This window comes from Suncus etruscus, chromosome 8 (genome assembly GCF_024139225.1).
Source record: "Suncus etruscus isolate mSunEtr1 chromosome 8, mSunEtr1.pri.cur, whole genome shotgun sequence".
Taxonomy (NCBI): domain Eukaryota; kingdom Metazoa; phylum Chordata; class Mammalia; order Eulipotyphla; family Soricidae; genus Suncus; species Suncus etruscus.
The window spans coordinates 4376934-4403200 of record NC_064855.1 but is presented as its reverse complement, the minus strand read 5'-3'; the positions used below and the strand labels follow the sequence as shown (position 1 = coordinate 4403200).

Here is a 26267-nt window from a genome sequence, read left to right as displayed (position 1 = left end):
GGAGGGAGGGAGGAAGGAAAGAAGGGAGGGAGGGAGGGAGGAAGGAAGGAAGGAAGGAAGGGAGGGAGGGAGGAAGGAAGGAAGGAAGGAAGGAAGGAAGGAAGGAAGGAAGGAAGGAAGGAAGGAAGGAAGGAAGGAAGGAAGGAAGGAAGGAAGGAAGGAAGGGAGGGAGGGCGGAAGGAAGGAAGGAACGGAAGAGGAAGGGAAGGAAGGGGAGGGATGGGAGGGAAGGGATGGGACGGAAGGGAAGGAAGGGACGGGAGGGGAGGAAGGGAGGAAGGGGACGGAAGGGAGGAACGGAGGGAGCGGAGGTGAGGGAGGGAGGGAAGGGAAGCGAGGAAGGGAGGGAGGGATGTAGGAGGGAGGGAAGGGATGGGAGGGGGAGGGAGGAAGGGGAGGGTAGGGAGGAAGGGAGGGGAGGGAGGGATGAGAGGGAAGGGAGGGAGGGCAAGGGAAGAAGGGAGGGAAGACGGGAGGAAGGGAGGAAGGAATGAGGAGGACGGGAACGGGAGGGGAGGGAGGGAGGGAGGGGGGAACGGGAGGGAGGGAAGAGGGAGGCGACGGGGGGAGGAAGGGAGCGAAGGAAGGTAGGGAGGGAGGGGAGGGAGGGGAGGGAGGAGTGGAGGGAGGAAGGGTAGGGAGGGAGGTGAGGGAGGAAGGAGAGGAAAGAAAGAAAGAAAGAAAGAAAGAAAGAAAGAAAGAAAGAGAGAAAGATAAGAAAGAAGAAAAGAAGAAAGAAAAGAAAGAAAGAAAGAAAAAGAAAGAAAGAAAGAAAGAAAGAAAGAAAAGAAAGAAGAAAGAATAAAGAAAGAAAAAGAAGAAAGAAAGAAGAAAGAAAGAAAGAGAAAGAAGAGAGAGAAAGAGGGATAGAGAGAAAGAGAGGAGAGAAAGGAGTGGGAGAGGAAGAGAAAGAGTGAAAGAGAGAAAGAGAAAAGAAGAAAGAAGAAAGAAAGAAAGAAGAAAGAAGAAAAGAAGAAAGAATAAGAGAAGAAAGAAAGAAAAGATAGAAGAAAGAAAGAAAGAAGAAAAAAGAAGAGAAAGAAGAAAGGAAAAGAAAGAAAGAAAGAAAGAAAGAAAAAGAAAGAAAGAAAGAAAGAAAGAAAGAAAGAAAGAAAGAAAGAAAGAAAGAAAAGAAAAAGAATGGAAAGAAAAAAACCTCGTGATAAATTTATGGATTATCATCTGTAAAAAGTCGTGTGCTGAATTTTATACAGTGGCAATTCAGGACTTCCATGGAGCCCTTCAATACAGCTGTATCTACACTACCTAACTATATGCTCTGGTCACTGCCATGTTCTAGCAAAAAAAAAAAAAAAACATATTTCTTAACCCAGCAAGCAGCATTGCATATTTAGGGAAATGCTCATAGCATCAGCAATAAATCGAAGTGAATACTCTGCTGCTACTAAAGATAACCTTTTTAAAAATAGCATCCCCAAGCACCTCTGTATCTCCTATCTTTCTGTATTCTTAATAAGACTCTTATATCAGTACTAGTACATTTTAAGAAAATGGAAGAAATAGTTCCATCACTTATTTTTAAAATCACTGTTTATTCATAGTCTTTATTTAAAAATGCATACAAATATATTTCCTTAGTGATTCTTCTAAAGAAGCAAACAAAAATTTAGCATGAAAATATTCCCAGTCCCATGGAATTTGAAGGCATTTCAAACAACTTCATTATGAACAACTTTGGAAATCACGATGTCATGTAAAATTTAAAAGAAAAAGGGTTAAATAAAATAACATAAAATGCTAGCATGAAAGCAGTGGGGGTAGTTGCAGTTTTGATAGCAGTTTTGACATCCATAAGAGAAGTAAGCAAAACAAAATGGAAGAGCAGGCCCAGGTCTTCTGTGCTCCGTGGAAACCCTTCATCCCAAACTTCCCTAACTCCGATGTGGTCATCAGACCTCCAGGAGTTTGCAGAATAATGTTAGAGAACCCAAAAAAGGTCAAAGCTGCTTTCAAAAGAACACAAGTTCCTGTTTACCTTCTTTACTATACTCACATTTTCACAGTGCAAAAGCAATTCTAACTAAAACTGTAGTTGCCTTAATACCCATTACCCAAGATTGTAAGGGATATCAGATGGCCATTAGATTAACGAAGCATTTATGTGGACTTTGATTGGTAAATCAAGACTTGCAAAAATCCTTTCTAATGCCTAATCTCTAACCCAGAGATTCCCAAAGAAAAAAATCCCTTCAGTGCCCCTGCTGGGAATCTCACTTCTTGTGTGTAAACAGAGAGTGACCCCCAACACCCCCAAACTGTTACTGCCCTCGCCCTCCATGGCCACTGCAGCCAGATGAAGTTTCTTCTATCCCCCAAACAGCCCTTTTATCCTTGGATAAAAGTTTCAAGTAACAAAATACAAATCTGAGTTATATTAAATTGATTGAATTCAATTCCTAAAGATGAGTACGTGCTAAATAGTACCAATTACTGCATCCTCCAGAAATGTTTTAAAAAATAAAAAAATAAAAAAACTGCCAGTTCCTGAAGATTTGTTCAGCCCAGATTCATTTCATCCTGCCATTCTCAACAGTGTCAGGCCTGATGCAATTTTCTCAGTTCACCCTCCGCGCCTCCCTCTCCTGATCCAATATAGCTCTCGGCCTCCCCAAAATGTCTCAAGAAGAAGCAATCATATGGAATTTCTGTGTATTACATTTCAGCATTACGTGACCCAAGACATTCTATTGCACTAAAATTCAGAAGCACAGTCACCCATAACCCTGTGAAATTTCCTCCCCAGAGCACTAAATTTAATTTTACCTCAAAGTATTTATTTGCTAGAACTTTCCCACAATTGAATTGGCATACATCATAGCCTACCCTTCTCTCAAGCAAACCTCTGTCTTCCAGGACAGACCTCAGGCCTGGTGTTCTCCAATCACTCCAAGGCAGGGCACATTTTTAAATACTCTGTTCCTATTTAGAAATCATGAGACACTACTCAAACACTTATTTATGCTCTTAGGAAAATAGTCATTGTGGTTCTTGATTAATTGAAGTAGCAAATACAGAAATTTTCCTGTGCCACTTTCCCCCAACAATTAGTCTCCCTCGCTGGACTGGTCCCTGTGCTACAGTTGATAACCTTCCATGGATCCAGCACACCCAACCAAGTCCAGTTATCAGCCCTATTTACTCATTCCTGGTATTGCACAACCACATGTTCTAAGAAATACACAATGACCTAAATCCACCATGCCAGCCCAAAACAGGGCAGTTTCACCACCTTAGCGGATCACCCGCCACCATCTGATCACCCTTCCTGTTTTCCTAGCCTCTGACAATCACTATCTTTTTATTGTCTCTCTGCTTGTGTCTTTTTTCTGAATTTTTTTTCCTATTTGGAATCGCATACTGTGTGCCCTTTTTAGTTTGGATTCTTTCATCTGGGAATATGCTTGTGAGATTCTTCTGGGTCCTGTCATAGCCTGATAAATAAAAATGATAAAATAAAATGAGTCATTATTTGCATGCATTTTTTTCCCAGGTTGGATGATATTATATTGTATGTCTGGAGGTAAAGCAGGGTTTTACTACTCTTTCATCTGCTGAAGAGCATCTTGGCTGCCTCAAAATGTTCGCAATTATGAATAGTGATATTGTAAGAGTCTGGATGAAGGGAGTTGTGTGGACCTACGTTTCCTGGACCCCATAGGGCAAAGCTCAGCACCCTGCTGGTGCTCTGGGAACCTCTACAGCTGTAATCTATTGACTAAGGTCAGCCCATCATGCTTTAACCACTCTCCGGCACCTGCAATCTGATTTTCACAGTGTTTTTCTTTGATTTTCTCTTTTCCCTCCTTCCAGTCTTGAAAGCATACTAAAACATGGCTTTCAGAAGTAATATCTAACTTGTTTGTGACAGAATCAGCCTTAAAATGTATTTCAATAACTGGAGCAGTAAGCTAAAAGTGAGATGAAATTTAAAAGTTATGAATAATTTATACAAAAAAATCAAAGGCAAATAAAAGTGCTGATTTAAACATATACTTCAAAATGATTTGGGGAGGGGGCTGAAGAGAGTTCGAAGTGGGTAGGTCTCTTGCCTTGAACATAGCTGACCTGGGTTTAATACAGAGGACCTTACAGGACTCCCCACCTCCCACCCTCCCACCCCCCTAAGCACAGAAGCAGGAATATGCCCAAGAACCACTGGATGTGACACCTGACCACCCTACACTTCCCCCCCCCCCCACACACACACACAAAACACCTAAAAACTAAATAGCAAAATGTTCTGGGTGTGGTACCTGACAACAGCATGAAGCAAGGCCTTTGCTGGACAGAAAAGCACACTAGTTTCATTCACAGAAAGAGGGTCTCTACATCAAGCATTTGCCATCTTGACAAGACCACCTCTAGATAATAGCATTCAAGTTTCAGGACCTTGGGACAAGCCAGAACTCATGCAACCCAGAGGAATGTAAAGTGGTTAGGGCAGAGCAGTCTCTTAAATATCTCAGGAACAGGAAAGAGCTTAAGAAACTGGTCTTTTTTTGCTTGTATGCTTATTTTGGGGTCACAACTGGGCCCCAGCAGTGCTTGGGGGTTATTCCTGGCTCAGCGGGGCTCAGGGATCATATTGGATGCCAGGGTGAAGCCAGGTAAGCCGCATGCAAAGTCAGTTGTACTAGTTGCTGTCCTATAGCTCCAGACCAGAAACCAATCATTCTTGATCTCCAAATAAAATGATGTAGTCACAACCAGCTATTTCAACAGATAGGTCAACAATAGACATGCCATCACAGTTGCCCTGGAATAGCAAGGCAGTCAAGTCAAGTACTCAGATCCAAACCTGGCCTGGAACTGAGTTCATTAGCAGCAAAACTACAGAAAACTTGCTCTCCTTCCATCACTGGAAATAAATGAGAAAGTCATCAAATCACATGCCACTGATTTAAAATTTGTTATCGATTTGTAATCAATGTAGATAAAGTAGAAAGTTACTAAATCTAAAACCATGAAAATTATAAATAAGATAGCTAGTTAAGGGCAGTTTGAATCTATTAAATTCAACCCTCTTATTGAATAGTTTAAACATTTCTAGTCGTTAGCATTTGAATCATATGTTTATGTAAGACTCTTAAATAGTCATTAGAAAAAGTACTGGTCGATAATTTGCCTTAAGTTCAAGTGAAGAGATAATAAATTGTTTTTATCCCCATAATATTGAATTTATATTTATTTATTAAAAGTCTATACTCCTGGTTTCCCCTTTTCACACTATATCTTATTACAATTATTCAAATAGTAATGTTTCAGTATTTCACTATGTACTACTCAAATAATGATGGTTCAATATTTCATTACCTACCAAAAATAAATGGCATTCTAGTAACAGAAAGCAATAAAGACTTTTCTCAAAACAACTTTTATTATTATATCAAATATTTGTGATTGAACCTAACTCTAATCTCTTTTTCCTATTTTATAACCAATTCAATGCACATAATATGTCTTAAAAGTTATCAAGATCACAAGATTATATGCCATGTGTAATGTGATGGAATTATGACCATTGAACAAACAAGGAATGGGGCATAGAAACCACTTTGGAGACTCCGCCTGGTGCACTCAAATATTACTCCTGGCTCTGGGCTCAAAAATTATTCCTGGTAGGCTCAGGGGATCATATGGGATGCTGGGAATCCAACCCAGGTCAGCCATATGTGAGACAAAAGCCCTTCCTGCTCCAACCCAAAATCACCCATTTTTAAGTATTTTGTATGAATTTCTCAATATTTCCACACCACATACTTGACTCAATTTCCTGTATCCTGAAATGCTCCAAGATCAGAACTGGAGCGTGATTTCTACTCTTACTGGACCTGATCAAAAAGATGTTTCCGAACTTCGAGCCAAATGGAACATTCTGAGATGTCCTTCCTTCATATTCCCAGGGATCAGTGCCAGAAATGTTATCCTTAACACAAAATGCTATCCAAAAACAGAAAAGGGTAGTTCCAAACATGACTAAAAGACTAAACTAATTCTGGTTAAGAAAAAACAAAACATATTAAGAACATATTTAATATAGTAAAAATAATTCTTTAGGATTCCTCCTAACCAATAAAATCACATCATTCTCTTATTCTCTGCATCCTCCAATTTTTTCACCAAGAAATAAAGAGTCCCTCTTTGAGGGGCCCAAAATAATTATGCTTCAATTTTCTTACCCTTAAAGTGGAGGAAGATACTTGTCCCTATGCAGCTGGAACAATCAGACAAGAGTGTGTAGATAAAGAGTATTTCACCCCAGGTTCCACACATACTAAGTACTTGATCAACATTAAGTATGCAAACAAGCATCCACCAAATACACTGCTGTGTTAGCAATCACCATGACACGCTGGACTTCCACACAATGAATCTAACCCTACTGTCTGCCAGGGTCGAAGCTCGGTAACAGTAGGCAGGTTTCCACACAATGAATCTAACCCTACTGTCTGCCAGGGTCGAAGCTCGGTAACAGTAGGCAGGTTTCATTAGGTCTCCTCAACCACTAGTGACTCAAGGGAAGCAGAGTTCATGGCAGACATGATAACCCTGGAAATAAATATCTTGTTATCAGCATAACAAGATAATCCTGGAAAAACCCGCTCACAGACGGAATCTATTAAATCAAGTATCTCATAACAATTCTAGAGAAACAAAAGACAACTTGTAACAACAGATCAAAAATTTTTTTCAGGTTGGTGGTAAGACTGCCTTCACCAAATTTTATTTCCTTTTGAGTTCATATAAAATATTATTATTACTAAAACATACCATGTATATTATTTCAGAGTAGACTATCAGTGAATAAGAGGCATGAAAGTTGGCTTTTTGTTTTTAATATGTAAGTTTAATTAAGCTTCTTAAAAAATGTTTTCTTTCTATTTTCCCAGCTTTTGCTGAACCTAAGCAAAAAATTGCCACCACCTTTTATTGTAATCTTTTAGATAGGAGCTCTCGCCTTTTTATGGAAACTTGTACCACAAATTACTTTGTTTTACCTTATAATTTTGCATTTTTTAAATAAAATTAAGAAGGGTGGGAAACAAAAGAAAGGATTGACGACAGGGACCAACTGGTCTCATGTGCATTGGTGGAGATTAAAAGGACAGAACTACATATCCAAGCCTAAGTCAGCAATAAAAGAATCAAGAGACCCAAACTATAACAATCTAAAGTTAAAATGGGCCTGTTATATTGGCAGGCTAGGGGAACAAAGGGTGGTGGTGGTATAGGGAACATTGGTGGAGAGAGGTCAACACTGCTGGTAGTGGTAGGATTGGCCCTGACTCATTCTATGTCTGAAATCCAACTATGAAGGACTTTATAAATCACAAGATTCATATCGTAAGTAATATGTTTAGTGTCTCAGCATTTCTCAAGGATGCAATTTCATAGATGATGCAAGTCTAAATACCTACCTTATAAAGCACTCTTGTAAGTGAAAATGTTTTTAAGATTGTAAGTTATTACTATGATTATTTAGTAGATCACAAGAATCAAGTTCTCACAGCATCCTGAAGAGTGGAAACTGTCTACTCAACTTGATATCCAAATATTAGTGGCATTTCAAAGACGCTCTATTGAGCTAAGTTTTAAAGAATACCACTATTTTGTTTTGTTTTGTTTTGGAAGAACAGAGGTCGTTGAGCATATTGATCACTTTTACAAATCTATTTTTCACAGTTTTTTTGTTGAGGAGGGACTGAACCAATCCAGCTAGATATGCCCTACTGCTGAAACCAGCCTAGGTCCAGTCCCTAGCACACCCTGTTCACTGTTGAAACCAGCCAGGGTCCTACCCCTAGCATCCATTAATCCACATATATTCCTTGCTGTGACCTAGACATCCCCTGCATCTCAATGCCCAACCAGCACTATGGTTAGATCCTTAATGCCAACTCCTCAGCTCCTGGCATTGAACCACCAACCCATGGCTGGCTGAGAATCACAGATGGGTACCCATCCCTGCTGAATTCTGCTTGGGAACCTCCTTCACCTAACAAAGAAAATAAAAACTTCATTTGTTTTTTCATATTAAATTGCATCTATGGTGAAATAGCATAGAAGTTTTCCAAAAGAGCACACCAAAAAAGTCAGTAACATTGAGTTCTAGTTCACTCCTTGAAAAAAAATAGCTTAAAAACATGGTTTTCTTTACTCTGAAATTACCCAACTATGAGTCCTCAATAAAATACATCTAAGAAGTTCTTGATATTTGGGGGGCATCAAATAAATATTACATAGCCCACTATCACATAAACAATGTTTAATTAATTCACTAACTAGCAGTAATACATTTAATTTGTTGTAAAGTTCCTCTTTTGACCCTAGTTTTTCTTCTAAAAATAACAATCTTTCAATTTGATTAAAATATTTGAAGCTAGTTTACACTTTTTTCATGAATATTTTCATGCAAGTCATTTAGGACAGCAAATGTAATTTGTCCTCACCAAAATTATTGTTCAGTACTTGAAATCTCCCAATAAACTATGATCTTTCAGATAAGAAAGAGAAAGATGAGAAAATAAATAAATAAATAAATAAAAGAAAGAAAGAAAGAGAAAGATGGGAAACACTTTCCAAATTAATCATGAAGTCAAATAATATTTGGGAGTGGCAGTCTGGGAAGGACACATGTGACTGGGCTCATGGATCATTCCTGGTGAGAATCAGAGACTTATATGATCAGCTAGGACTCAAGCCCTTGCTTGTCTGAGCATGTGCAAGGCAAACACTTTGCCTACTATTCTATCTCTGGCCCAAAATAACATATTCTCAAGAGCTAGATGAAACTTGTTTTTCAATATATTCATTATGGTTTGATGACATTAATAAATATATTCAATTTTTCCAATTGTGTTAAACAAAGATGGGCATATAGATCAGGGGAGGGAAATGTTTCTAAACCAATTTGGCCAAAGAAAATCAAAGGTTAACTCATTTATTCTTGAAAATTGCCCCCAACATTTGTAATGCAGCATCTAATTAATTAAGACAAATTGTCTTCTGTAAGGATACTTCTGGGACTGAAAAGAAACACATTCTTGTTTTGCCTCTCCTTAATTCAAACCCCAAAACCAAAGTGACAATGAGTAACAAGCGAGTGCCCTGCCTCAGAGATAATGTATTTCCAATGCTGGATCCCTTCCACCGTGTTATTAAAGTTCTCTGAAGCGATGCTACTGACAGAAAGCCAAAGAGTACATTTATTGTTTCTCAAACCCACTGCTGTTTCCGGCCATGCCTAAGTTAATCAGTTCATTGTATTTTGGAAGCCATCGGCACAGAAAAGTGCTGTGCCAACTGGACATAAAAGATTATAGGACCTACAGATAATAAAATCCTGATTGCAAACTCCAGTGACTTTGAAAAGATAACTGGGAATATTTTTTAATTTTTTTTTTTTGGTTTGTGGGTCACACCTGGCTGTGCTCAGGGCTTAATCATGGTTCTCCCCCCTCCCTCCCTGATTAAAATGTGATAGAAAGCTTCATTATCATCAGAGCCCATTGAATTATATATGTTAAGAAAAACTGACTAAAAAGCCAAAATGTCAAGTAAATATCAGGTAGGTAGTAAGTCTTCATTTTCTAATTTCCAGCAAAGTCAATCTGAGGTTCAGACCATAGGGACTTCATAGAAACAATGGCTGACTGAGACACTTCTCTATCTTTCTCTGTCCTGTCCTAACAATGCAAAGAACTATCATTTCCCACATGCCTATCTACAAACATAGTCCCTGCTTATCTAAAATAGCTTTTGAATCGATGTCGTTGTGTTAGGTTTATCTACTAAAGTTGAATGCCCAAACATATGCTGAACTAAAACAAATTTTTCCTCAAGCTCACTTACAAGGTCTCAAAAGAACTCTGACTTCTAAATTCTCAGAAGCAAATTACATTTGGAGTCCCAGACAGGTACATCAATAACTATACTAACAACTAGCATGACAATGTTAAAGAATGAGAGAAGTAGAATGCCTGTCATGAATACAGGCAGGAGTGGGGCAGGTGGGGGGATATTGGTGGTGGGAATGTTGCACTGGTGAAGGGGATTATTCTGTTTATGACTGAAATCCATCTACAATCATGCTTGTAGTCATGGTGCTGAAAGATTTTATATATTTAAAAATATGGTTAAAAAATAAAATGTTAAAAAAAATGAAACAAACATGAGTTGACTAGCCACTCTTCATTCCCAATAGGTTTCTCATTCTGATTTGTAATTTTTTAGGTTTTGTTTGTGGGCCACACCCACCCAGTAGTGTTCCAAGTTCAAGTGGTTAGACCCACATCTCTGTAAACTGCTATGGAGGCTCTGCATTCTACCTGCATCTTTGCAGTGAGGAGAGCTCCTCATCATTAGAATTGGCAGGGGTCCTTGACATTGGAATCATCGTTTCATTATGTCTAATTCCTACCCTGGTATGTAAATTAAATAGAACTATAAGCCAGATGAAATATAGGGAGGAAAATCTGAAGCAATAACTTTAAACTTAATTAATTTCCCTCAGTTCTACAAAGATATATAAAGCACTAAAAATTGGTAATAATATATTCTACTTTGGGCACATTTTCAAGAATATTAACTTCCATTTTAAAGGCCAAAATTCTTCAAATACTCCTACTCAAATATTGTACTTCTATAAGACAGAACGAAGAGCTTAAACCATTCCTATATTATCATGAATAAAAAATAAATTTTAAATCTTTTTTTTTGCTCTTTGGGCCACAGCTGTGATGCTCAGGGGTTACTTCTGGCTATGCACTCAGGGGACCATATGGGACTCCGGGGATCAGCTAAGGTTCATCCTGGATGGGCCACGTGCAAGGCAAATGCCATACCACTGTACTATCGCTCCAGCCCCTAAATTCTAAATTTAAAGCAACTGAAAATGTGGACCAAAATATACATCTAATAACTCACTCCATTGCTAAGTATTTTAAAATTGTCAATTACTAATATGCTAAATTAGAATCTCGGGATTTATCCTTGCACGTTCTTAAGTCATTGCTGAATGACTCTCCTGAATCACTTGATTTGGTCATTCTGATTAAATTGGCATTACCATCCAATTTTTCTCAGAAATATTAAGAGTTCCATTAAACTTCAAAATTATATAAATTAATTATGTTATTAATACCATGTGAACTCCTCAAAAATGTCTTTGGTTTTGCCCTTCGGAGGCTATTTCCTCCTTTACTGTTGCAAGAGTTCAAAAATATAGTAGATAATTCACTCAGAATAACCTTTTGTTTCTGCTATTCTTCCTCCCCACAACCCAGAGCAACATGTTTATGTCCAAAAGCCAAAAATTTTCCCCAAAATGCGTTGGAACAAACTGAATAACTTAAAATAAATTTATCTTGTATGAAATATTAGAGAGATTTACAGAAAACAATCAAATGTCTATTCCATAATGTACCTACTTTTTAGTCATTAAAACATACGAACAAATTAAATATAGTGATGCCTTTTCTTTGGATTTATGATAGCATATCAGGTAGGGCATCTGCCTTGCATGCAGCCCACCCGAGTTCGATCCCCAGCATACCATACCCCGAGCCTGCCAGGAGTAGTTTCTAAGCACAGAGCCAGGAGTAGCCTCAGGGGTTTCTGATCTCAGGTCAGCCAGGTGTGATTCCCCCCAAAATTTTTGATTTCAGCTAAAAGAGAGCAATGGCCATGCCCTAAAAAAGTGCCATATGCTCTTCACCCTCTCCCTCAGTTCCACATATCAGGGTTTCACTGAGTCCTGCCTTTTCTAGCCTCACTATGATTAGTCCTAATAACTTTTCTTTTAATCTGCTGAATTTAATTAATGGAAGAGGCAGACACTATGAAGAATGGATAGGCACAGAGCCAACCCTTTTAAAACTAGGGACCAGTAATTTTCCAAATGGCCCTTGATGCTCCCTCTCCTCTGCCTGCCAGGAGAGCCAGCAGTGGCCCAGGAAGGGACTTTGTGGTCCTCGGTGACCTCCCCTCACCCAGCTTAGGACCATAGCCACTTACCTTGTCCTTGTTTTCAGTGCCAGAAGCCTCAGGCTTGGTCCGAATCACAAAAGGCGTGGACAGCCGCAACAGGACCCTGTCGAAGGTGGCAGTCACCTTTGGCGACACGATCTCAAAGCAGTCCTCGAACTTGAGCATTTTGTGGATGTCGCAGCGGAGCTGCTTCCTCAGGCCTTCCCCGAGCTGCAACACGGCCATGCTGGGGTCGAACATCAAGTGGAAAGGGAAGGCCCTGCAGAAGGTGCTGATGCTGATCCGCAGGTCCCCGGGCACTTGGGAGGTGCCCATGGGCAAGTTCTTCCTGGCATTGGTGTTCCCACGTTCTTGGATGTGGAATGTCAGACAGCTGCAGTTGCCTGGGTTTGTCCCATCAGAGCATGTCTTCTCACTCACCACCTGCTCCACATCCAAGTCCAGCTGGTAGATCTTCTTCCCTGCGGCCTTGATCATGCCCAGCATGGCAAAGCCCACAATCTGGTGCGGATGGAAGCAGTGGAGCCTCAGTGCACCCTCAGGGAGCTCTTTGCACAGGAAGGAGGGGGCCTCTTGAGTGGCCTGTTTCCCAAAAGAAGTTCTAATGTGCTCTAGCAAGGCATCGAAGCCGTTGAAGAAGTCCTGCAATGTGCCACCCACAGCTCGGAGGACTCGCTCGTTCTCATCAAAACACACAGTGAAGAATTCCTCCCCGAAGCGTTCTTGGAGCTCCTCGAACTTCAAACCTACAGGCAGGATGGGAAGCAAATGTCAGGAAGGTGGAACTTTGCCATCTATCTGATAATGTGGCGACTGACAATGCATGGGACATGATTCCCTCAAATCCCAAAATGTCCCAAGTCAGCCAACTATTCTTTTGTGGATAGGAAAACAAACTACAATTCATGTTCTTGATGCTTCTGAAGTCTGAGCAAGCAAGACTCACTTTGCATCAAACTATCTTTAGAGCAGTTTTAGACTCAACATCTACATAGAATGTCAATGTATTTTCCATGTAGAACCCTGTCAGCATGCATGGAGAAGCCTATCCCAGCCCCATTTCCCAGCATCCCCCCCCCCACATTACTGTAGTTACACCCCATAAGCCTGCTCACACAGTCAACCAAATACCTTGGTTTCCATCAGGGAGGACTCTGGATGTTACATATCCTTGGTTTCAATAAACCTACAATGATGCATGCTCCCCATTCCAGTATCATAGTCTTATTTTTCCATTTTTATGGAATCCATTAAAACTCCCTAAAACTTCACTGTGCTCCACTTACTCATCTGTTCCTCTGCCCTAATCCCCAGAGCATGAACTGCTCAGAAGCTGGTTATCAATCTAGCTATTTGCTTTCTTTCATACCCTACTCCATTTTCTGTGGCCAAACAAATAATATTTTTAGTGATTCCCCTCCTCCTCCAAGAGTCTTTCTAAAGAAAACTATTAAAAAAATTGTCTATATTATGTCCAGGACTACCATTCTACTTATCAAAGTTTACCTGTTAAGTGAGAGATATAAACCAGACATGGTATATATATAAGAATGAGCAGATACATGACTGAGAAAAGACTTCCGCTTATCAAGTGTCACGTGAAGGGCTTAATTTAGTGATTCCATGCAGGTTAGCTAGACTTCAGGAATAAATAAAACAATGTGTTAAAAATGAAAGAATGTGACATAATTTTCCTTCACTTACCTATTAAAAAAAGGACAATCAAGAATGGAGTATGTCTATTAACAGAAAATGTCAGGTGTTTTTCTTTTCAGTTTATGTGTACAAATGCTGAATATATGTACAAAATAAACTCTTAGGAAATTATAACGAAACTTATGTAAACATGTACATCCACGTTCACAAGATATGTAGTAGCCAGTTGCATGTGATTTGCATACCCTTCTGAGCAACATCTCAGAACACAACTGAAGGAAATGCACAGTCCCCAGCTAAGAACATACAACATTTGCAAAGGATCTGAGTCTATATGCTAAAGAAAGTTTCTACAGATATCACTCTAATGCAAATCTTTTGTCATTGGCTAAAATTATGACATGTAGTTTACATATTCATTCATTTTTCTTGCTGGGCTATTCCACCTTCTAGAAGAATTTGACAATCAGACAGAACTGGGAAAAAGGACAACCCCTTTGCTAATGTTGGGTTAGAATTGAGGGAAGTTATTGTTTCCATGACTTATTTAACTGTTCTACCTTTGTTCTTACTCCCTAAGGGTCCTCTTAACCCATAAGTAGAGGTAAGAAACACTCAAAACACATAGAATATTCTTGAGTATCTACTGGAGAATCTAACAATTGTGGTAGTAATAAAGTCAGTTAGACAAAAAGTTTACAAAAAGTAATGTGAAATGAAAACAAGAAAATCAAAATGATGAAAGGTCCTATAAGTATGAAGTCCTTCGAATTAACCATCTTAGTGTCAGACGTGACGTTCAATGGTCACCAACAATCATAAAAACATTACTCATCTTACAGTGCCATATTAAAGGACTGCTGAGCATATGCTGCAACTATTTGCCCTACACCATGTCAAACTTTACAAGAACAGCCTTCTGAGTTTCTCTCTAATGTGAATGGGAGAAAACAGGACAAAATTGACTCCCACTCAGCTAATCCATTTTAAAAGAGTTTATAATTACTTAAATTTATCTGATATATAAATTTTGTGTATATAATCTTTGCTATTGGTTTTCTTTGACCAAAATTTCTTTATTTCTTGACTAATGCAACCACACTCTTCGGGTTTGATTATCATATCTGAAAACTCCTTCACTAAAACTTTCTATGCCAAGTCCCCAGATCACTCTCAATATAGTCCAAGTTAAATTTTCTCAACCCAATGTGTTTAATAAATGGCATTTGAGTGGTCAGAGTGAAAGCACAGCGATAGGGCATTTGCCTTGCACGTGGCTGACCCAGGATGGACCTAGGTTCAATCCCTTGCATCCCATATCGTCTCCAAAGACAGGAGCGATTTCTCAGTGCATAGCTAGGAGTAACCCTCGAGTGTCACTGAGTGTGGCCCCCCCCCAAAAAAAAAAAAAGAAAAAAGAAATGGCATTGTATTCTTTATTGCTATAAGTTTTTTAAAAGAATAAATTGTAAGTGTGATGGGCAAGAGATATGATATGGTATGGAGATCAAACCCAAGGCCTTACAGATGTGAGTCATGCATAGTTGAAAATCTCCGATGGGAACTCTTGCTATCACTGGGCTTTATACACAATCTGCAAAGCGTCTGCAGAGCTTGAAATAGTAAAACTAGAGGAGTTTTCTTCAATTTTTGAAATGATGAATCAATAGCCAAGTTCCTTTCAAACTTTATCTCTCAAAAAGTCCCAAGATGTAGCTCAGCTCTATAAATGATGTCGGATTTTATTTATTATGGATCAAGTCACCTATTCCCTAGAACTCTGCCTGAAACTTGTAGACAAGGTCCATCTCACACCGCATGGCAATAAGATAGCATGACATCTGGGTCTGAAATTCAAATGTGAGAATTCAAACAAAAGAGTACTTTAACAGGAAGTTCAAAGTTAGAATAATAATTCCTATTAATTCAGCTCTTTTCTAAGTAATTAATAGCCTAACAACTGACATTAACCTCCTTCAACAATAATTTGTTCATTAAAGACCTGAATCATTGTCCCTCGTCAGCTATGCAAGCTCATATCATGTCCCCCCTTTTTTTTGTCTATGAGGCCTGCCCAGCCGTTGTCAGCACCTATTCCGCTCTGCACTCAGGGATCACTCATGGAAGGATCAGGAGACCATCTAAGATGCAAGGATCCAACCCAGTTGGTCCCGTGCAAGGCAAGAGCCCTACTATACTATCACTGTACTATCACTCCAGGAGAAATGATTTTTGTGACCAACTTACAAAGGGACAACCAGCTAACAGTGAGCCGTAGGGCATCTGGGTGTGGTAGGGCCAGTTGGTAGGAGCCTAGGCACATTGTGAAAACCACTGGAGGGCCCATTGGCCCGGACACTCCCACACAGATGCGCTCCCCTCGTTCCCCTACCAATGGCAGGGAAGGGAACTGCAGTGCCAATGTGTGACTCCTGGCTGCTGCAGCTGATGTTCAAATTGGACCCCGTAGTCTTGGCAGCAGGAGGGCAGAATCTGGCCCCTCAGAGGGCTTACTGGAAGCTGCTAATCGCTGCTAATGCCTCTGTAATTGTTGTGCTTTTCACACTCACTAAATGGTGATTTACTTTCAGTTATTTCATACCAGTCTTGGGAGCTCTGCCTGTCCAATTTGTACAGAGGATTTACTTCTGGAATAAATGTTTTGTGGTGCAGAAAAAAAGTTCATGGAAATTTGGCAAACATCCAAATTTCCTACCAAATTTGGAAGTGCATAGCTGAAGGCCTAAAAGGTGTTTCATTAGAAAAACAGCATCACTGTTTTTAGTTGGGCTTGGTTTGGAGACCATACCTGACCATGTTCAGCGCTTACCCCTGTGGTCCCCTGAGCCTGCCAGAAGTGAAAGCTTTAAAATTTACTTAAAATTCATAGAGGCTCCTCCCCCATTCCTCTGGATCTCCAGGTGGGTTCCTGGAAGGAGTTGACGGGGCACTCTGGGTTTTCCCCACTCCCAGGCCAGGCCCGGACACTGGCCTGGGGTGGGGTCAAATCCCTGTCCTTCGGGCTTAGGAGGGTCCCTCTCCCTTCCTGGAGCAGGATTTTTAGCCAGCACGGACGGGCAGCTGGCAGGCCTCCCCATGTGCCAGCGGCCTTTTGGTCCGGCCTAGGGTCAGGGGGGCCCGGACCTGGGTCACCCGACCCCCCTCTCCCCCATTCCTCCGGATCTCCAGGTGGGTTCCTGGAAGGAGTTGACGGGGCACCCTGGGTTTTCCCCACTCCCAGGCCAGGCCCGGACACTGGCCTAGGGTGGGGTTAGGGGGTGGAGTTTGATCTGGTGGGTGGCAGATAGCTGCTCAGCTATACTCAGGCTGTCACTGGAAATTTCATACCAGTCTACATTTTGCAAACCTCGCGGGGGCTAGTGCCCCCGCGCGAACATTTGCTCCTCCCAACCATCAGTACCCCAGATTTACCCTTCTTAACTTTAGTAACACATAGTCTTAATCTCTAACCTAAGACATACAGTAGTTCTAACAAATCTCAGAACTATTTAGAAGGACACAAATTGAACACATATTGAACACATATATCTTTTGAATATTTTATAGGTATTTTCTTTAACTGATGTAACTTTCTATATATTTTTCTACCATGATGTTTCTATCCACTTTTCATCTTGTCTTTTCTTTGTAAGCTGTATAGTAAGGATTGTTGTTGGAACTGTCCCTCAGTTTGATGCCTATGATTGAACTATGTCATGGAAATTGCTGGTCTTGTTCCTATTGCCTCCAGATGCACCAATAACGCTTCATGGCATTGATCCTTGTTTGCATAAACACATTAAAATGGGAAAACACCATACATATAGATAAGTTCTTATCTAATAAATCTCAGTATGATGTACCTTACACCCTGAACATTGATATAATGACCTGGCACAGGCCTCAGAAGAATGGGCATCCTCCATTCACGCCGGAACCAGGCAAGCTATCTACGAAACATCCAAGGTCTTTTATAGCAACAGCTGGAAGCAGTCCTCTACCAGGAAAGACACTACCAAGGGTCTGACATCAACCCCCTAAAAAGAGACTTCCGTTTACACTGAGAAGACTTGACAACATCAATGACCTGCTCTACAGGACATGGTTCTCTCTAGTGCCCCTTAAGTGTGAGGTGAAACGAGAGCATGCTCTGCACCATCCTGACTGCAATATGGGATATGCAGACTCCAGGATCTATATTACAGAAGCATGATACCAACAACAGAGACTATGTGAGGAATGGAGGTGTATTGCTACTACAGACGATGACTTGAATTGGACAAACTAGTTTGCCTGGAGCCTAGAGTCAGTGCTGTGCCAGGAAACTTCAGGGGTAGGGTCTCCTTGTATTTAGACCATAATTTGTCTTTCCATGTCCCTTATGTTTTGGTGGGCCTATGCAAACAAATGCCACTCTAACACCATTTTTTACTATGTTCCCTTGACTCCAATCCTTAAGAAAAACAACCCACTAAAACTTTTGAGGTTAACTTAAACTAGTAAGCATGTGCATGGAACTAGATAAATGTACTTTGCCCTCAATGTTTAAGGAGTTACATAAGTCTAATGTCTTTAGATTATATTGTGTGCTGCTAAGAAATAGTATGTACTACAACTGGGGATTTGAGGGACAAAGTAATTGTATTGTACATGGGTTTAGCTTTATTTTTCTTAATGTTCTTTGGCTGAAAGTTCAAGGCTGGGATATCATCGATGGGACTACCGAGAATTCTGTTTATGGGTGATTGGGCTTCCACTGTAACTTTACCCTGTCCTCTTTCTTTGCATCTTTGTTGTCATAATTAAAATAAAAAAAAATTCATAGAGGCTCATTAATGTGTGAAATGAAGATAAGTGAGAAATCAGGACTAGAGACAAGTTCTTGACTCTAAGTTATGAATCATACCACACAAATGTGGAGAACCTGATCCCTCCCAGACCTTCTAGGAAGGCTTCCTACTCTTTCCCCCATCTTTCTTGTTTTCTTCACATTTTTTTATCATGGTGCAGAGATTTACACTACTGTTAATTACACTTTCAAACATATGTTATTCTAACACCACCCCATCCTCAGAAATTCACTTCTCTCCACCAATACACCAAGGGGTCTGCTCAGTCCCACCTCCATATGAGCACACATTCTCAAAACTCATCTTCTGAATTAAAACTTTCAAAAAGACAAAAGTGATGGTGTTAAGAATGGGATAAGATGTTAGATATACTTTGATACAGAAGCTAGCCAAAAAAAATAGTTGAAGAATAAATTCAGTAGCAATTTTTGACTGCTCAGGGTAATAAACCTAATCCCAGTCTACCAGAAAACAATAAGTTGTTTGTAATGAGTACGCCAGGACCTATAACACAAATTCCTGGAACAGAGCAGAACGCGAAAGCCAAATGTCACATCTGGTGAGACAAACTGGCAGATTCCAGAGACCTGAGAATTCTGTCCAGTTCTCCTATTTTTAAAAATACAGCACAAAAACCATGTTTCACCCCTCTCTTTCTTTCAGTGCTTACTGAGTATATCCTGCTCCTTCCAACTCCCACCCCTTCCTTTCCCTGGAATTCCCAAAAACCAATAAGCCCTCCTGATGGGCACCCTGGGGACCCAATTTATATGGAGGCTGTGGGGAAGCTGTCGCAAGGAGTCAAGAGGATGCTAAAGCAAAGACAGAGAAAGGAAGAAGAGGTGACTTCTGCTTTATTTGCGTATGGGTTTTCAGGGGAAACTGGCCTTTCCCAGCTGACCCAAAGGAGACGTCAAACAGAAACATCTGCATTTGGAATTCTTTGTCCATAAACCTTAACACTTAACACTCAAAGAAAACAAAAGATTCTATGAGAGCTTTCTCAATATCGGAAAGCTAACGGAAATGCATGATCTGAAAGGTCAACCAAATCTAGTACTTGACAGGAAAAAGATATTGCAATGCTGCAAGATCTTGAATCACATACAATGAAAGATGTCGCATTCTTGATTATGCTGCTGAAAAGTCAGGCATCAAGGGGGTTGTGGACTCTTTTTTTAGTTATATCCAGAGACTTTCCAAATATTTTTGCTATTTCCTTTCTTGCTCCCAGAAGAGATGTCAAGGGTCAGCATAACTTGTTCTTCCTGCCCACTAACAGTGCAATGATTGGCTAGTGTTTTGAAAGGCAAGCAAATAATAAAAGAGATTTTTTTTTTTTAGCCTGTGACCTTGGTAATTTTGTTTCAACTGCAAAACTCACACTGTGGACAATCTTCTTTTCAAACAATGAACCTAATCAGCTTAAATTTGCAGAGCCCATACCTGAAGTAAGCTCGCTGAGAAACCTTCCTGTTCCACTAATGGGATCTAAAGGCCTTAGATACAGAAAATTAGCACCAAGTCCTGCAGACAAGTTCCCTGTGATAGGACCAAGACTGGCTCTACCCCCACGAGTCCCTCCTGTTTGCCTCATCGTCTTACTAAGATTGAAAACAGGGATATTGGTCTGTCTGTGACTATCACTGTCACTTGAAATTTTGCTTCCATGAGCAATTAAATTACTTCTACCAGTTAATTGAAACTACCCCCCAGGGGACCAGGATATCGAGTGTGTGCAAGACCTGAAGGGTGGGTCTTCTATTCTGTTAATAATGTCAAGATCTTGCCAGTGGTAATAATTTTAACCATGCATAATTCTAGTCACAGACTTTGTCCCTCATCTTAGAAATAGTTTACTTTCGTGAAGAACTGTGTAGAAATGATAGCTACAGGAAACAAATCCCATGCGGGACAGCCTCAATACTGCTCGGACACCAACAAGTGCCAGCTCTAATATGATATCCTGACAACGAGGAAAATGGTAACAACTTGACCTAAGAGCAGGTTATCCTACCCCTCCAGCTGACGATAAGACAAAATCAGAAGACTTGTCACCCTTTGGTCAGTCCAAAAGCCAAGATCGCGATTTATAGATGACTGGCTGATAGAACCATGACCGGACTGTATGTATCCTGTGACCAATAAAAAAAACCCTAGTCTAGGGTTTGAGCTACGACCTGCACAACAACCATGATCTCCAGTTCCAAAGATCCGTCTGAGACGATTGCAATGGAATGGGTCTTCTGGAAACACAACGAAAGACGCTATCATAGGCTCCATCCTAAGACCAGCGCAAAGACCAAGACCGTCAAACACAGAAGATGGATTAAAATGACACTGAGGGAACAGAACTTCTAGAACCACAAAGAAAGGCTTCATCATAAGTTCCACCCCTTGACCTGTGCAGATACCGAGATCTCTAGATACAGAGATCTGATTTTATCACCCAGGACGAAGCAGAAGTCTTCCAAACACCACGAAAGCACCAAGGAGAGAGTAAATGAACCTGAATTCCATGACAATATACTCCAAGGGTGGAGAAACCCAAGGGAATTCCTTTTCGAATGACCCCAATATTTACTGTGCCTGTGCAGGAGGGGGAAAAAAAAGCACAAAAAAAAATTTTTATACCTATCTAGGTATTGTCGATTTCTTCATTTTGGTATGGTTATTGAAATTGTTGTCTCCATTTATATTTATTTATTTATTTTCTTCTTTTCTTTTTCTTTAGGTGCTCTGCTATGTTTTTTATCTCATGACCATGGCTTTTATGTGGTGCTTATCTTTATTGTTGGGAGTGCTCACTGGATATTTTATTTGACACTTCTTTTTGTACTGTTGAGGTGTTTCACCTTCTTTTTCCCCTTCATCTCTCAAACCGATGATGAGAGCCTCTAGAACAGGGGTCCTCAAACTTTTTAAACAGGGGGCCAGTTCACTGTCCCTCAGACCATTGGAGGGTCTGACTATAGTAAAAACAAAACTTACGAACGAATTCTTATGCACACTGCATAGATCTTATTTTGCAATGAAGAAACAAAACAGATACAAATACAATATGTGGCCCACGGGCCATAGTTTGAGGACCACTGCTCTAGAAGGACTCCGCCCATTTTTGGTGTATTTGATTTTTATCCCAGTTTATCACTTTTCTCTTCTTCAAACAAAACCACATAACTGGAACTACTAGTAGTTAGAGGAGGAAACAAGGGAGATACCAAGACCAAAACAGGTGTAAGACCACTAAGTAGTAAGCTAGGTTCAGAGGGGACCATGTATTCTAGCAGTGCCAGGGGTGAGGAAGGAGGATATGGGAGGTAGGATGGGAATGGAGGTGTAGGGAGGATAATTCGGTGATGGGAATCCCCCTGATATTATGTTAATATGTACCTAAAATGTTATTGTCAACAATATGTAAGCCACTATGATTAAAATAAAAATTATATTGATAAAAAGAAATAGTTTATTTTCAGCTTCTGTGAATTCCATTTGGGGTTTGTTTGTTTGTTTTGAGGTGGGGAACACACTAAGTGTTTCTCAAGATTTACTCCTAGCTGAGCTCAAGGATCACTCTTTGCAGGATTCAGGGGTCCCTTTGAGCTGCTAGGGACGAAACCTGGGTTGGCTGCAAGTTAAGTCAAGCACCTAACACAGGGTCTCAGTGAGCTCATTTTCACAGGAAACTATGGGCCAAGGTGTGACTCAGTGGAAGAGCTCTTACCTTACAAAACTGAATGACTGGGCTAGATCCCCAGTACCAGCCCCAAATAAAACAAGCACTAAAGAGTGACTTGGTGTGATGTACTTCAGGAGAAGCTCCCATGCATCTCATTGTAGCACAGTTGAACCAAGACATCAAACCCTCTATCAAATACAGGAACTTTTACAGCACTATAAGGGGTCAAAAAACTGAAGCATATCATGAGTGCAAGTTCACATGGATTTTTAAAATGAAAGGAAAAAACTTAGAGAGAGTTTTAGGATATCCTAAGTTTTAGGATAGATAGTTTTGAGATAGAGTTTTAGTATCATCTACCCCCGGAGAGATGATACTGGCAGCCGATGGGGCTTCAAAGTTCAGGGAAAGAATTTAGAAAACCCCAAAATGTCATAATGTAAAGATAAGAAAGTAGAAAAATGTCATCTGTTCCAGTGGTATTAAAAAATAAATAAACAATAGATGTATCCACAATTGTTTATACTGTTCAGAAATGAGTATTCCTTAGTCTGCTCCTCAGGTATAAAAGTAAATAAAATGAGCATAGAGAAATCAGTCACCTGATCTGATTAAAAAAAATAAATAACTGTCCTGTAGGATCACCCCATGTGTCCCTCTAGCCCGCCAAGAGTGATTCCTGAATGCAAAGCCAGAAGGGAACCCTAAGCACTATCAGGAGTGACCAAAAAAACAATAAGAACAATAACATTAAAAAAAAGATATGGGGGAGTTGGAATTGGGATCATTAACCTTACTTTTGTGGCTTTTCAACACTGACAAGGGAACTGAATGACTCAAAGTCAGTTTTCTCCTCCCAAAATGAAAGCAACATGGACCTCCAATTCCTGATGCAAAGATTTCATAATAAAATCAAACACATATAGTATTGTTGTATATCACTTTATAGAAAGAGGACATAACCTATTTCGGTTTATAGTTAGTAAGTAGCTCTGATGCCCTCAATTTATTTGGTAGGGGTGGGAGGATTTGGTAGGTGCTGAGGATTGAACCCAGGGCCTCACTCCTGCAAGGCAAATCCTCAACCACAGAATTACATCCTAGGCCCTGGGGTTCCTTCCTAGAAGTAATCTAGCTTCAATCATTGTATAAACCGCCTACATTACAATAACATGATTAAGTTAGTTCACCCACAACTGTCTTAACTCCAACTCACCATATCAAAAGATTGAAAATATTTACTTTCAGTTGGAAAGATAATAATCAGCTATTAAGTTACAGCAATAAAAACGATATTCACATATTTTATTGATGTCAATCTCATGTCATTAATAAAATATGTTCTCATTGAGCAGACCAGTTTTCAAAGTTGCTAAGTGTGTTTGACACATTCCAATTCATAAATAATTAAATGACTCATTTAGATCTTTTTTTTTTTTTTCATGAAAACCACCAACCCCACTAGTCCCTCAGATGTTCTCCATAACCAAAAGGCTGGTAGAAGCACATTCCAGATCTCAAAATATTGAAATAGACACATTGAGACATAAAGAAAGCATGTTATTATTATTTATTTAAACAACAAAAAGCTCCATACTAGCTGGCAATTCTGGAATTGGTGCCATGTTACAGACAGCCAGATTTGCGTGTTTCAGAATCCTGGTAGGAGAAAATTCGGAGAGATGCAGGAGCAGAGGTCATCCCCAACTCCCCAACGTTGTCCTGAATAGCACTTTGTCAGTCAATTGGCGCTGACTATTTTCCTCCAATCTGACCTAAAGGGGCTCGACCTGGAAGTAAGCCGACTCGCTCACATCTGTGAAGCTTCTTAGAAAGTCCCAGGTCAGAACCCTCCTTTTCCTTAACTCAGATTTTAAGCAGCAGCAAAGGTGAGCAATTTGTGTCCCTCCTAGTTTGCCTTGCCCTATCCTCCTCTAACAATGACTGAGTCCAAACCGGGGAGGCTGGTGGCTTTCAACAGCAGCACCCCCAGAATGCAGCTGCGAGCACCAGCAGATGCACCCCTGTACCACTGGCAGCATCAGGGAGTATCAGGGTTCACCCCTGGGACTTGCACCAACATGCTTCCAGGTAAGAGGCTCAATTCTGCTCCATATGGAAATATCCAATATTAGAGCCGCAGCCCATTACCAAAAGGCAGTCTGGAGGAACAGAGGGACAGCAGGGGTTGGGGAAGCCAACCCAGAAGATGGTGGCATTGTGGGGAGGTGCAGTCATTTTGTCTATTGATACCATAAACTTTGCCACTATAATAAGATATTGTTCGTGGAAGTAGTGACATAAGTATGTAAGGGAAGGTGTGTTATTTTTTTATTTATATATATATTATATATATACATATATATATATTTGGTTTGGGGGCCACAACCAGTGATGCTCAGTGGTTACTCCTGGCTCTGCGCTCAGAAATCACTCCTGGCTTGGGGGATCATATGGGACCCCATAAGGGGGGTCAAACCGCAATCCGTCCTAGGTCAGCTGTGTGCAAGGCAAACGCCACCACACTGGCCCCAATTCTTTTTTATAACTAAAACCCAACTACAAATACGTTTGTAATCATGATGCTTAAATAAAGATATTTTTTTAAAATATGTCTATCTGAATAAACTATCTCCTTAACAATGAAAAAAATAGGTTTCTAGTGTCACAGCACAAATAGAAGCCCAGGGCTGAAAGACTGTGTCCATCCAGTGAGGGTGCAGAGTGGGAAGAGACCTGGGCAAGAAGCCAGGTAGCTGCAGGAGGAATGCTAGGGACACGAAGAAGCAACAGGGTTGGGGCACAGAGAAGCACAGAAGAATAGACAGAAAACCATGGCTGAGGAGTAGGGCTGGGGACAGACACAAGACAGCACACACCTTTGCTGCGACAGTCCAGTCCACCAAGCAATCCTCAAGCCAAGGCTGGGAAGATGGGTGGAGTTTATAGGGGCTGCATGGCCCTGACTTAGCCTCATGGGTCTCACACAAGGAAAGCAGCTGGGGGTCCCTCAGCAGACCCAGAGGACCTCTAGATAGCAAGATGGGAACACTGAGCCAGAAGAACCCCCTGAGCACCACCATCAGGTGACCACTAAACAAAGCCAACAAAACCAAAAATGTACTGGCGAAGATGTGGAGGCAAAGAAAGCCCTTCAGCCACAAAGGCAGTACTACAGCCAATAGCTAAGCGGTAAAACAATCAAGATGACCATGACAAACGATCAGATCAAGATGTGGTGTGTGTATGCAACAGAACACTAGTCAGCTTTAAAAAAAATAAATAGATGAGGGGCCAAAGCGATAGCAAAGCAGTAGGGCGTTTGCCTTGAACATGGCCAATCCAGGACAACCTGGTTTGAGCCCCAGCATCCCATATGGTCCCCCTAGCCAGGAGCAATTTCTGAGTGCATAGCCAGGAGTAACCCCTGAGCACCACCGAGTGTAGCCCAAAATCCAAAAAGAAATTTTTTTATAAAAAAAAAATAGATGAAACTTTGTCATTTAAAGCAAAATCAAAAAGAACTTCTTTGAGGGATGATAAGAATGGGAATGAGTCAAGGAAAGATAAACCCCATGTGTGCCATGTAGGGAAATAAAGTAGGGGAAGGGACAAAATTGGGTGACAGTCTGCTGCTAGGGAAGAATGGGGTAATGGGGGGAGAAAGAGTGGAAAGGACTTAAAGGAAGGTATTTAATTAAAAAGGTGAGAAAAGAGAAAAATGTGTATAAAACATACTTTTACAACCTAATTAGAGCTAAAAATGAGCTTTGCAGATCATGGCTATAAAAGGTTTACAATTTTTTGTTTGTTTTTGGCCCATACCCGACAGTGTTCGGAAGTTACTCCTGGTTCTGCATTTAGGAATTACTCCTGGCAGGTTCAGGGAACTATATGAGATATCAGAAATCAAAACTAGGTCAGTTGAATGCAAGGCAAATGCCCTAAACATTAACTGCCTGGTTTACATTTTTTTTGACAAAGAGACAGCTTCTTTAGTTACCTGAAAGACAAATACAACATTGACAAAGTGCTGAGAGCCTCCACCAAGAAGGCACTACTCTGGTTGTGCT

The 26267-nt window shown here is 40.5% G+C and overlaps 1 protein-coding gene across 1 annotated transcript in view; it reads right to left on the bottom strand.

Moving 5' to 3' along the window:
• GUCY1A2 (guanylate cyclase 1 soluble subunit alpha 2) overlaps window positions 1-26267 on the bottom strand; it is a 177476-nt gene that overhangs the window by 111627 nt on the left and 39582 nt on the right. Inside the window, exon 4 of the mRNA XM_049778553.1 lies at window positions 12037-12755. Coding sequence (XP_049634510.1) covers window positions 12037-12755 — 719 coding nt within the window. The remainder of the gene's footprint in view (window positions 1-12036; window positions 12756-26267) is intronic.